The sequence below is a fragment of the Engystomops pustulosus genome, chromosome 11 (genome assembly GCF_040894005.1).
Source record: "Engystomops pustulosus chromosome 11, aEngPut4.maternal, whole genome shotgun sequence".
Lineage (NCBI taxonomy): Eukaryota > Metazoa > Chordata > Amphibia > Anura > Leptodactylidae > Engystomops > Engystomops pustulosus.
Window position 1 is genome coordinate 6,253,965 of NC_092421.1, and position 13,598 is coordinate 6,267,562.

The following is a 13,598-nucleotide window of genomic DNA, read 5'->3' on the forward strand; positions in this document are numbered from 1 at the left end:
GGATGGGAGGAGCCGGCCACAGCGCGGACCGGAAGCTCCCTGTGCGCGGCTTCCATGCCCCTGTAAACAAACAGGGGCACGGATCGAAGGGACCGCGGCGCGGGACATCGGCGGCTCCGGAGGTGGTAAGTCCATGTTTATTATGTTTAACTAGCCCTCCCCCAGCCCGGCCATAAAATTTTTTTTTTAAACCCGGACAACCCCTTTAAGACCTTCACTGTCTGCTCCAATGATCCTTAATCCTTTGGTTCAGTATAATCACGATGATACAAAATTTCTAAAGAACTTTTTCATATTTCGATGTACGGATCTGTGGGCGGAGTCATTCTTCACGAGATGAGCCGACGTTTTCATTGTTAACGTTTTCTGTTATGGGGTTAACCGCCAGGAATAACCATTTTTTATATTTCGATAGATCACGCATTTTGGGACGTGGCAATACCCAAGAGATGACATTTTCTTAGTTATCCCCGTGTCCCAAAATGGTAAAATGGCAACAAACAGGTTTATGATTATTACGGTTTATATTTATATCAGTTCTAGGGAAAAGGGGACGTTTGACTTGTTAGATAACTATTTGCCAGACCCCCCCAGGGCACTTTAACCCTAGGTTTTCTGATTGATCCCATCATACTACAATATTATATGGGGACTTATCATTTGTTACAATGTCACCACCTGAGCAACAGTTCTGATTATTTGCAGTAGCAATGAATAATGGGAGACTCCAAAGCTAAATGACAGGTCAATCGTTTCTTACCTGATCTTCAATGGTAATTTCTGTCCCCAAAGTGTTATCCGTGTTCCATTTCTCTGTAAATGTCAGGCCATATTCTCCCCACTTGTATTTGGTCTCTAAACTGCCATTCACTTTCCCAGAGTCTGTGTTTGAGGAGCCAGAAGTTGTAAATTCCTAAAAAAAATTAAAAAAAATTAATGAAGGGATCATCACCTAGAACAACCCAATTATGAACACAAATTGATGTTAAAAATAATATATACACAAAACCAGTTCTATCGGACGACTAAGAAAACTCAGCCTAATCTAGACGTAAAGTGGATCTTTGACCTATGGGAGCTACAACACATTCAGAACTTCCGTCAAATTCTGTGGCTAATGTGAAGTTTACACACAGCAGAATTGCCGCATAAGAAAATAGAGAATTTCACTTTGTTTCTAAAGTTTCTGGAATTGGCGCTGAGTACATAACAGCCTTTCCACATGTGCAGATAACTTGGATGTGTCACTACATCTACAGTATAGGCCATCCAGGTGTGATCAATGGAGGGGCAAACCCTGAGGATTGTCAAAGTAAACAGGGTGTGAGGATTAAAGGGAACCTGTCAGCACATGTGCACATATACAGCCAGTGACAGGTTCCTATAGAGCCCTAATAACTGAACTAGAAATGACCTGACAACGCAGGGGGTCACCGTGTATATTACTACAGAATTACTTATGTCCCCAACATCCAGAAAACTGTATTTCAAGATGGATTTTCCAGACACTTTGGAGAGCAGGACTTCAGCACCCAGCACTAGTGCCCCATGCTGAAACATTATTACAGAACAGTAAAGTATCCAGTCCTGCCCCCTGTAGTGTAGGGTCAGGAAATAGACCCCGTACACAGACGTCTCAGCGAGGCCTTAGAGCCACCATTACATTTCAGTATGTGGAATCATTATTGGAAAGATGGGCGGCATAGCGGCTGAGTGGGTAGCACTTCTGCCTTGCAGCGCTGGAGTCCTGGGTTCAAATCCCACCCAGGTCAACAACTGCAAACAGTTTGTATGTTCTCTCCGTGTTTGCGTGGGTTTCCTCCGGGTGCTCCGGTTTCCTCCCACACTCCAAAACATACTGGTAGGTTGATTAGATTGTGAGCCTCGAGGGGGACAGGGACTGCTTTGTCATGCATTGTGCAGCGCTACGTCTTCTGTGTGCGCTATATAAATACAGAATTATTATTATTATTACAACTGTCCTAGTTTTTGCTTCATCTCAGAATTGGCAAAGCCCCATTGGGGTCAAAGTGGTGGCTACTGGTACAAAGCTACCTACAGTACGAGGTAAGTGGCTCTTCTGCTACAAGACATTCAGACATTAAACTCACCACTCCACTCGCAGACTTGGTTTTAACATCGAGTTTCACGAGTCCAAAACCTGAAGAAAATGCAGAAAAATTATTTTAATCAAACAGATCAATCCATTAAGCTCAAGTTAAATGAACGTCTGTTTAGTTCTTTCTGTGACTCTTGGCGCACAGTCCTCGTCTTACCGTATCCTTTGCTGAAGATGTCTCTAGAAGACTTTCCGAGATCAGCGTAAGATGGTGGGACAGCCATTATTACTATAGAGAGGATGGAAAGAGAAAAACATTAGCCACAACGCAATAACCAGGGGGATGCAAAGAGCTGCAACTCTTAAAGGGGTCTACCCACAAAGACAAGTTAGGCCCAATCCCGTGGATAGGACCCAACTTGCTAATCAGTGCGGAGACCACTGCAGATCGCAAGAACAAGGGGTCCGACCGACCCCTTGCCACTGCTCGACGGAAATTGCCGAGCTCTACGCTCCGTGATCTCCTTCAGCTCCATAGAGATAAATGGATCAGAACGGTCATGTGCGGCCATCTGCTGCATTAGTCTTCTGGAGTGACGAGGAATCGTTCTCGTGATCCGTGGGGTCTCAGCACTGAGCCCAACACTGATCAGCAAGTTAGGCCCTATATACCGTGAGTAGGGCTTAACATGTCTTTACAGGAAAACCCCTTTAAGGAAATCTACCAGCAAAATCCATCATGATAAACCAAGGCCACATACTCATAGATCCAGGCACCGGGACTGTGGGAATCTTCTTCTAAATTAAACTTGTAAAAATATGCTAATGAGCCCTAGTGTAACACTCCCCAGAGCCCCTATCTCACTGCAGCAGAGGTTTAGGGGGAGGTGCTGCTTGCACACTAACAGCCTGTGAGTCTGCAGCACAGAGGGGCTCTGGTAAGACCCCCACAGCACTTAGTGGCTCATAAGATTTTTTTAAAAACAGATTTTAGCAGGACGGGGGCCATGGAGAAGTATAAAACGATACCACAGTCACATTGCCCGGATCTATGAGTAAGTGACCCGCTTACCATGATAGATTTTGATGGCAAATTTCCTTTAAAAGTTGTTTCCCACAAATACAGAAAAACACAGACGGCAGGTTTTGGGGGGGGGGGGGGGGGGAGACAACGAAGGTCAAATATTGAGCCGCGAAATCTTCAACATACACAACTTTATCCCAGTGCACTTTTATAAAAAAAAAACTTGCAGAATGAGAGGTTTTACAAGGTTTGTAAAAATTTTTACATTTAGACTGGTAGTAAAAACACGTTCCACAATAATATGACTTCTGCCCCCCCCCCTTAAACACAGCAGGGGTGAGGCCGTAGTAACACTGCAACCAAATCCTGCCTGTAATGTATATGGGCTGTATCCAAGGGCAACTCAACCCTCCTGCCCCCATGAAATGAAACACCAGAAAGGAGCCAGCGGGCGGGCCTGGGCGGGGGGGTGAGTTTGGGGGGGGGGGGGGGGAGCGCCACCATTCACTTTGGCAATTTTAACGTTTCATACAAGACTGCGGACATAGGAAAATTTAGCAACATGACCGCTCGGTATATCCCAAATGTCCTGAGCTCCTAAACCTGGTGTGGATACACACAGGCGGTCCCCTACTTAAAAACACCCGACTTACATACGACCCCTAGTTACAAACGGACCTCTGGATGTTGGTAATTTCCTGTACTTTATCCTTAGGCTACAATAATCAGCTGTAACAGTTATCACAGGCGTCTGTAATGAAGATTTAGTGTTACTCCTGGTTCTTATGACAACCCAACATCTTTAAAATCCAATTATCACAGAGACCAAAAAAATTCTGTCTGGAGTTACAATTATAAAATATACAGTTCCGACTTACATACAAATTCAACTTAAGAACAAGCCAACAGAACTGATCTTGTCTGTAACCCGGGGACTGCCTGTATTCTTCCTGGAGTGGTTGCACCCGTTGCTGTGGTGACAATTTCTGCTTATTTCCTGCATATTTCCCCCATCAGTCATGTCACACGCCCTGCAGACAGCTACGGCCCGTATAGAGCGGGGTGTGAGCGCTGCATTCCTAGGAGCGGCCGTAGTGCCCCATGCAGTGCCCCATGCCGTGCCCCATGCAGTGCCCTATGTCAGGCTGCGGAATATGCGCTGCCCACCCAGGCACAGCAGGAATGTGTCACAATGAGGCCTCCGGGCGCTGATGCAACTTCCAGCAATAAAACTGAGGAGGGATAACAAAAAGTTTTCATCTACAAAGCTGCGAGTCAGATCAGTCATGGCGAGACCTTGTACAGGCAGTCCCCTACTTAAGGACACCTGACCCCTAGTTACAGACGGACCCCTCTGCCCCCTGTGACCTCTGGTGACCTCTGGATGTTACTATAGCCCCAGGCTGCAATGATCAGCTGTAAGGGGTCTCTAATGAAGCTTTATTCATAATCCTTGGTCCAATTACAGTAAAAATATTTTGAAACTCCGAAAAAATAAAAAAATCTTGTCTGGATCTACAATTATAAAATATACAGTTTCAACTTACAGACAAATTAAACTTAACAAAACTATGGACCCTATGTAACCCGGGGACTGCCTGTACATCAGACGTTACATTATACGTCATCAGATACAATGTTACTCCATGGGACCACAATGTAACATCCAGGCTGTAAGGTCACCCGCTGCTGCGTCCTATATATAGCAGCGGCTACAAGGGTATATACAGGCGCAGAGTGGGGGCGGCCATCTTGGAAGCATGCACACAGCCATACAGGAAATTAACCCTTTATGAGAACATGGTGCCTCAGTCTATGATTATACCGGGACGAGACGACTGCTGGGAAAGCTGCAATCCACCGCCATGAGGCAGGAGGACTACTAATCCCAGAAAGCACACAGCTCAGCCAGCATACTGGGAGTTGTAGTTCCACATTAATAGAGAGGCTAATGGGGGAGGGGGGCACAGAAATCACATGTCTATGAGAAGAGGGAGCCAGAACTGCTGCGCTGGATCCAGCATATTATAGTATAGTGATATATACTATACATTACACTCCTATAGAAGCGCATGTGTGCATAGGTGTAATGTGTGCATAGGTGTAATCCGCACATACAGCTGCGCACATCCCTCTCCTATAGCGGGATGACGTTACTCGGGCCCCGGGTGTCCCGCAGTCCCGCTAAGTACGGCGCCGGGCCCGGCCGTTACCTGTGCTGGGTGCGGAGCGGCCTGTCCTGTCCGGAGCGCGCGGCTGGAGGGCGAAGTGAAGGAGACACGGAGCCTGTCACTGCGCAGCTCCGCCCACTGACACACGCCCCGCCCCGCCTTGTGCTGCCCCTGGCGCTGCCTGCACGGAGGCGCCGCGCGCCGGGCACCTCGTCCCCTGACTAATAACGCTTCAGGATTTAATGAGTTCTTCTAAATCAAACCTAAATATTCTCAGTCATAGTGATCCTCAGGAGACGTTACTCTGGTCAGTTTAATCGCTGATATATAACTCGGGCAGCCTGAGCGGACATGGGGGCCTCGTGAGGGCGGGAATGACGCCGGGAGAATGGCGGGGCGGGGAGTCAGTGTCATGTTCGATGTGACCTCATGTCAGCGGGACAGCAGGTGGCGCTGTGGTATATTCTAGAATCTGGTTACACTGGGGCAGATAACAAGGGCAATAATATCACTGCTTAGTACCCCCCCCCCCATCTCCACCTCACATTGTTCTGTCACATTGTGCCCAATTCCTCCACCTTATAGCGTGACCCCAGCTCCTCCTGATATTGGAGCCACCTCATTGTGTGCCTTCCCCCAGCAGCTCTCCTTATATTATGTCCCTCCAGCAGCTCCCCTCATATTATGTCCCCTCCAGCAGCTCCCCTCATATTATATCCCCCAGCAGCTCCCCTCATATTATGTCCCCTCCAGCAGCTCCCCTCATATTATATTCCCCCAGCAGCTCCCCTCATATTATATCCCCTAGCAGCTCCCCTCATATTATATCCCCTAGCAGCTCCCCTCATATTATGTCCCTCCAGCAGCTCCCCTCATATTATGTCCCCTCCAGCAGCTCCCCTCATCTTATGTCCCCTCCAGCAGCTCCCCTCATATTATATCCCCAGCAGCTCCCCTCATATTATATCCCCCAGCAGCTCCCCTCATATTATGTCCCCTCCAGCAGCTCCCCTCATATTATATCGCCCAGCAGCTCCCCTCATATTATGTCCCCTCCAGCAGCTCCCCTCATATTATATCCCCCAGCAGCTCCCCTCATATTATATCCCCCAGCAGCTCCCCTCATATTATGTCCCCTCCAGCAGCTCCCCTCATATTATGTCCCTCCAGCAGCTTCCCTCATATTATGTCCCTCCAGCAGCTCCCCTCATATTATATCCCCCAGCAGCTCCCCTCATATTATGTCCCCTCCAGCAGCTCCCCTCATATTATATCCCCCCAGCAGCTCCCCTCATATTATATCCCCCCAGCAGCTCCCCTCATATTATGTCCCCTTCAGCAGCTCCCCTCATATTATGTCCCCCCAGCAGCTCTCCATCATATTATGCCCCCCCAGCAGCTCTCCCTCATATTATGCCCCCCCAGCAGCTCTCCATCATATTATGTCCCCTCCTCATATTATGTCCCATCCAGCAGCTTCCCCTCATTTTATGTCCCCCCAGCAGCTCTCCCTCATATTATGTCCCTCTAGCAGCTCCACTCATATTATATCCCCCCAGCAGCTCCTCTCATATTATATCCCCCCAGCAGCTCCCCTCATATTATGTCCCCCCAGCAGCTCTCCATCATATTATATCCCCCCAGCAGCTCCCCTCATATTATATCCCCCCAGCAGCTCCCCTCATATTATATCCACCCCAGCAGCTCCCCTCATATTATATCCCCCCAGCAGCTCTCCATCATATTATGTCCCCACAGCAGCTCTCCATCATATTATATCCCCTCCTCATATCATGTTCCCCCCAGCAGCTCCCCTCATATTATGTCCTATCCAGCAGCTCCCCTCATATTATGTCCCCTCCTCATTATGTCCCATCCAGCAGCTTCCTCTCATATTATGTCCCTCCCAGCAGCTCTCCCTCATATTATGTCCCTCCCAGCAGCTCTCCCTCATATTATGTCCCCCCAGCAGCTTCCATCATATTGTGTCCCCTCCAGCCCTCTCCTCATATTATGTTCCCCCCAGCAGTTCCCCCCATATTATGTCCATCCAGCATCTTCCTCTCATATTATGTCCCCCCAGCAGCTCCCTTTACATTGTGTCTCCCCAGCAGCTCCCCTCATATTATGTCCCCCCAGCAGCTCCGCTCATATTATGTTCCCCCAAGCAGCTCCCCTCATATTATGTCCCCCCCCAGCAGCTCTCCATTATATCATGTTCCGCCCAGAAGCTCCCCTCATATTATGTTCCCCCCAGCAGCTTCCTCACATATTATGTTCCCCCCAGCAGCTCCCCTCATATTGGGGCTTATTTACTATGGGTCCCCCGGGCGTATTTCCCTCAGGTTTTCCGACGTTTTGGGAATCGCGCCACTAGGACAGGGATTTAAGAGGGGATTGTGTTGCACGTGATCGGATTTTGGCTTTCATGCGACACACATCGGGTTCGGCCTCTTGTGTCTCAAGCCATGTATTTAGATCATATTATATCCAGTCTGAACAAACCATCACTAGGATTTAAAACACCAATAAAACTGAGTTAAATTGTAAATTAAGGGGTTAAACGTTATCTTTATTTTCATTAGGGGATTATAATTTGAGAAGGTTCTTTCATGGGTAAACCCCTTTAAGGTTAGTGGGTAAAGGACCTCAGATGACATCACCCATGTCACATGACATTAAGTGCTGAATGCTCAGAAGAGGCATGTGATATGGGTGGAGCAGCTGTGAATAGGTGGCCGAGCAGGACAGGCCCCCTCTGATGCCAGGTAATATTTTATAAGGATGTAAGGGAAACAATTTTTGGCTAAAAGAAGGGAGGCATTTAGTTAATAGGGCTGTATGGGAACATGTCACTGGATGTATTTGTGACAATGTGGTGACAGGTTCTCTTTAACTTTACTGAAACAAGTCTACTCTTCTGGTGCCAGTGCGGGTCGTGCACCCTGTAATATAGTAGACTGGCTGAATGTAGACATGATCCAAACTAAGCTCAATAACATCAATGTGTACAAAGCTCCTGGACCAGATGGGTTACACCCCAGAATTGTTAAAGAACTCAGTTCTGTTATTTTCATGCTGCTTTCTTAAATGGCTGGTACAGTGCCAAGTGACTGGCGCAAGGCAACTGGCAAAAGGCTCTAGAACTTCGCCAGGTAATTACAGGCCTGTAAGCTTAACTTATATGGGAAGGATTGCTAAAAGACTATATACTGGAGGATGTGACATCACATGGTATAAAAAGTGACAGCCAGCGAGGGGTTACTAGGGATAGAAGTTGTCAGACTAACCTGATCTTCTTCTATGAAGAGGTGAGCAGATGCCTGGATGGAGGAGCCGCTGTGGATATTGTGTCCCTCATAGACGCCTGATGGGTGACATAAGGTCTAGTGGTTTGGCAGGAATCATTTGCAATTGGATTGAGAACTGGCTGAAGGATCCAGAGATGAGGTCAATGATTCCTACTCGGAATGGTCACCAGTTATGAGTGCCGGACCCCAGGGTTCTGTGCTTGGCCCACTACTATTTAATATAGAGGTAGGAATTAATAGAACTGAGCTGTGTAGTGTAATACAGTCTATGGAGGATGAGGGGAATAGTACAAGCTGTGTAGTGTAATACAGTCTATGGAGGATGAGGGGAGTAGTACAAGCTGTGTAGTGTAATACAGTCCATGGAGGATGAGGAGAGTAGTACAAGCTGTGTAGTGTAATACAGTCTATGGAGAATGAGGGGAGTAGTACAAGCTGTGTAGTGTAATACAGTCTATGGAGGATGAGGGGAGTAGTACAAGCTGTGTAGTGTAATACAGTCTATGGAGGATGAGGGGAGTAGTACAAGCGGTGTAGTGTAATACAGTCTATGGAGGATGATGGCAGTAGTAGTACAAGCTGTGTAGTGTAATACAGTCTATGGAGGATGAGGGGAGTAGTACAAGCTGTGTAGTGTAATACAGTCTATGGAGGATGAGGGGAGTAGTACAAGCTGTGTAGTGTAATACAGTCTATGGAGGATGAGGGGAGTAGTACAAGCGGTGTAGTGTAATACAGTCTATGGAGGATGATGGCAGTAGTAGTACAAGCTGTGTAGTGTAATACAGTCTATGGAGGATGAGGGGAGTAGTACAAGCTGTGTAGTGTAATACAGTCTATGGAGGATGAGGGGAGTAGTACAAGCTGTGTAGTGTAATACAGTCTATGGAGGATGAGGGGAGTAGTACAAGCGGTGTAGTGTAATACAGTCTATGGAGGATGATGGCAGTAGTAGTACAAGCTGTGTAGTGTAATACAGTCTATGGAGAATGAGGGGAGTAGTACAAGCTGTGTAGTGTAATACAGTCTATGGAGGATGAGGGGAGTAGTACAAGCTGTGTAGTGTAATACAGTCTATGGAGGATGAGGGGAGTAGTACAAGCTGTGTAGTGTAATACAGTCTATGGAGAATGAGGGGAGTAGTACAAGCTGTGTAGTGTAATACAGTCTATGGAGGATGAGGGGAGTAGTACAAGCTGTGTAGTGTAATACAGTCTATGGAGGATGAGGGGAGTAGTACAAGCTGTGTAGTGTAATACAGTCTATTGAGGATGATGGCAGTAGTAGTACAAGCTGTGTAGTGTAATACAGTCTATGAAGGATGGGGGGGGGAGTAGTACAAGCTGTGTAGTGTAATACAGTCTATGGAGGATGAGGGGAGTAGTACAAGCTGTGTAGTGTAATACAGTCTATGGAGGATGAGGGGAGTAGTACAAGCTGTGTAGTGTAATGCAGTCTATGGAGGATGAGGGGAGTAGTACAAGCTGTGTAGTGTAATACAGTCTATGGAGGATGAGGGGAGTAGTACAAGCTGTGTAGTGTAATACAGTCTGTGGAGGATGAGGGGAGTAGTACAAGCTGTGTAGTGTAATACAGTCTATGGAGGATGAGGGGAGTAGTACAAGCTGTGTAGTGTAATACAGTCTATGGAGGATGAGGAGAGTAGTACAAGCTGTGTAGTGTAATACAGTCTATGGAGGATGAGGGGAGTAGTACAAGCTGTGTAGTGTAATACAGTCTATGGAGGATGAGGGGAGTAGTACAAGCTGTGTAGTGTAATACAGTCTGTGGAGGATGAGGGGAGTAGTACAAGCTGTGTAGTGTAATACAGTCTATGGAGGATGAGGGGAGTAGTACAAGCTGTGTAGTGTAATACAGTCTATGGAGGATGAGGGGAGTAGTACAAGCTGTGTAGTGTAATACAGTCTGTGGAGGATGAGGGGAGTAGTACAAGCTGTGTAGTGTAATACAGTCTATGGAGGATGAGGGGAGTAGTACAAGCTGTGTAGTGTAATACAGTCTATGGAGGATGAGGAGAGTAGTACAAGCTGTGTAGTGTAATACAGTCTATGGAGGATGAGGGGAGTAGTACAAGCTGTGTAGTGTAATACAGTCTATGGAGGATGAGGGGAGTAGTACAAGCTGTGTAGTGTAATACAGTCTGTGGAGGATGAGGGGAGTAGTACAAGCTGTGTAGTGTAATACAGTCTATGGAGGATGAGGGGAGTAGTACAAGCTGTGTAGTGTAATACAGTCTATGGAGGATGAGGGGAGTAGTACAAGCTGTGTAGTGTAATACAGTCTGTGGAGGATGAGGGGAGTAGTACAAGCTGTGTAGTTGTAATACAGTCTATGGAGGATGAGGGGAGTAGTACAAGCTGTGTAGTGTAATACAGTCTATGGAGGATGAGGAGAGTAGTACAAGCTGTGTAGTGTAATACAGTCTATGGAGGATGAGGAGAGTAGTACAAGCGGTGTAGTGTAATACAGTCTATGGAGGATGATGGCAGTAGTAGTACAAGCTGTGTAGTGTAATACAGTCTATGGAGGATGGGGGGAGTAGTACAAGCTGTGTAGTGTAATACAGTCTATGGAGGATGGGGGGAGTAGTACAAGCTGTGTAGTGTAATACAGTCTATGGAGGATGAGGGGAGTAGTACAAGCTGTGTAGTGTAATACAGTCTATGAAGGATAATCATAAGCTGCAGGGTGATTTGGACTGACGAATCCCTTCCTCATCCAATCCCTTCCCTTCCTTGGTTTATCTTGATAGACAAGTCTTTTTTTCATCTGTATAAACGTATGTATTATGTACAGGTTATATTACAGTCTCAAGACTAAATTAATAAAAATAGGAGCTATAAAGAGGTGACATGTTACATTGTAGCAGTTTTCTAGGGCCTTTATTTTCTTCCCCAATTAGCGGATTCCTTTTCACATTCCTTGAGCCTGGAAGCGGCCTCTGTGCTATACAGGAATGTGCGCCCGTATAGAGTCTCCATAACACAAGTCCATTATTATCATATATCATATAGAACTGCTGTATTAGTGCAAAAAATACTGGAATGAGAAGTAATTGGTGGTAAGTGATGACACAATATTAGGATTAAAGGACACATTTATTGAGGAACACGGTGCAATTGAAAGGACACTGTAGTATTAGGCTGCCTTTAGCCTGAATAAGATGAGTTATTGCTGGTTATGGAGCCATACGGGTTCTATATGGTACTTCAGTGGAACACTTGTCTACACTCTACATTTGCAGAGACGTGGGCTGTGGCTTGGTCAGGGACGTGGGCTGTGGCTTGGTCAGGGACGTGGGCTGTGGCTTGGTCAGGGACGTGGGGCGTGGCTTGGTCAGGGACGTGGGGCGTGGCTTGGTCAGAGACGTGGGGCGTGGCTTGGTCAGGGACGTGGGGCGTGGCTTGGTCAGGGACGTGGGGCGTGGCTTGGTCAGAGACGTGGGGCGTGGCTTGGTCAGAGATGTGGGGCGTGGCTTGGTCAGAGATGTGGGGCGTGGCTTGGTCAGAGATGTGGGGTGTGGCTTGGTCAGAGATGGGACTCACCGCAAACACGCTCCTGCTGCCTCCGCTACGAGAAGATGGCCGGCAGCAGCTCTAAAGGGAGCCGAAAGAGACACAGGAGGAGAACGGGTGTTTTGCATTATTGATGCTCATTCCAGAACACAAGCATTTCATTGGAAACATAAATGTATTCTTATAAAGTCCCTCCCATTGCAGTTTCTGATGCAGTCAAAACACTTCAAAAAATGCGGAGTGAGGGCGCTGTCACATGCTGCTTTCTTGGACAGTTTTTAAACGCACTGAAAACGCAGGTGTTTTTGTATGTTTACCACGCCATTGGCTGGTTTAAATCAGTTTCACACTTCCAGAAATGGAACACGTGGGGTTTTGAACCCCTTTTTAGGACGTTTTCAAGCAGTCTTAAAAAAGGCAAGCAGTTTTTACCGTTTTTTGTCCGTTTTCCAATTAGGAGGGCAGTTCAATAAGTACCCGTGTTAGAAATGAAGACACCATTTAAAAAAAAAAAAAAAAAAAAATTTCAACAGTCCCCTTTTTAGCAAGATCCACTTCTCCCAACGTTCCTGCCATTTTTTTTTAACCCCTCCAAAAAATAGGAAATGTCGAATTCTCTAAAATGCGCCTCTGTCTCGGAGAAGACTTCCTCTTTTTAGCTACATTTTTTTCCCGCGAGCCGTTTCTTCATGTTAGGGAACAAGAAAAAGTCGCAGGGAGCCGGCTCGGGTGAATACGGGGGGTGCAGCAGCAATTCATAAACGCAATTCATGCAGTTTGGCGGCGACAACTCCGGATGAATGTGCTGGTGCGTTATCGTGGTGAAACAGCACCTTCTTTTTACCAATGCGGGCGCGTCTCCTCCAATAACTCACTGTAGCATTGTCTTCCCTTTTTCTAAAAAATCCATGAGGATGACGCTCTTTGCATCCTAAAAAAAAATGTCGATTCACCGGGATAAATCCATTGTTCTGATTGTTGCTTAGTTTCTGGTGTGTAACGATGAATCCAGGTTTTATCAACGGTGACAACTCGACACAAAAATTCCTCCGGATCTCGCTTAAATTGCTCAAAAAACTGCTTCCAAGTTACCAGCCGCATCCGCTTGTTGTCCCCACGTGATCAATCGCGAAAGCCATCTGGCTGACAATTTTTTCATCTCCAACTTATCATGCAAAATATGAATTGCCGTTCTGGTCGGCACACCTACGGCCTCTGCTACTTCGTGCACTTTCGTTCGATCAGCGAGTATCATGTTGTGGACTTTTTGAATGATTTCCTCGGTGACCCCGTGTGCCGGGCATCCAGATCGCTCCTCATCAAAAACGGATGTTCGGCCACGTTTAAATTAGTTGAACAAAAACTGTGGTCAAAGATGGTGACGTTTCCCCATAAACAGCAAACTTTACTTTAATCTCCTCTCATTTTTTCCCATCCAAAAACAAAAAAGCGAATTACCGAAAGATACGCAAAATCACGAAACCAGTCTTACTCAAA

The 13,598-nt window shown here is 46.7% G+C and overlaps 1 protein-coding gene across 1 annotated transcript in view; it reads right to left on the reverse strand.

Moving 5' to 3' along the window:
- Window positions 1-5,442, reverse strand: part of VDAC2 (voltage dependent anion channel 2) — a 12,925-nt gene extending 7,483 nt beyond the window's left edge. The window contains exons 1-4 of the mRNA XM_072130816.1: window positions 5,297-5,442; window positions 2,277-2,348; window positions 2,112-2,161; window positions 761-913 (exon numbers count right to left, since the gene is read on the reverse strand). Coding sequence (XP_071986917.1) covers window positions 761-913; window positions 2,112-2,161; window positions 2,277-2,343 — 270 coding nt within the window. The 5' untranslated portion in view covers window positions 2,344-2,348; window positions 5,297-5,442. The remainder of the gene's footprint in view (window positions 1-760; window positions 914-2,111; window positions 2,162-2,276; window positions 2,349-5,296) is intronic.
- Between the last annotated feature and the right edge of the window lie 8,156 nt (window positions 5,443-13,598).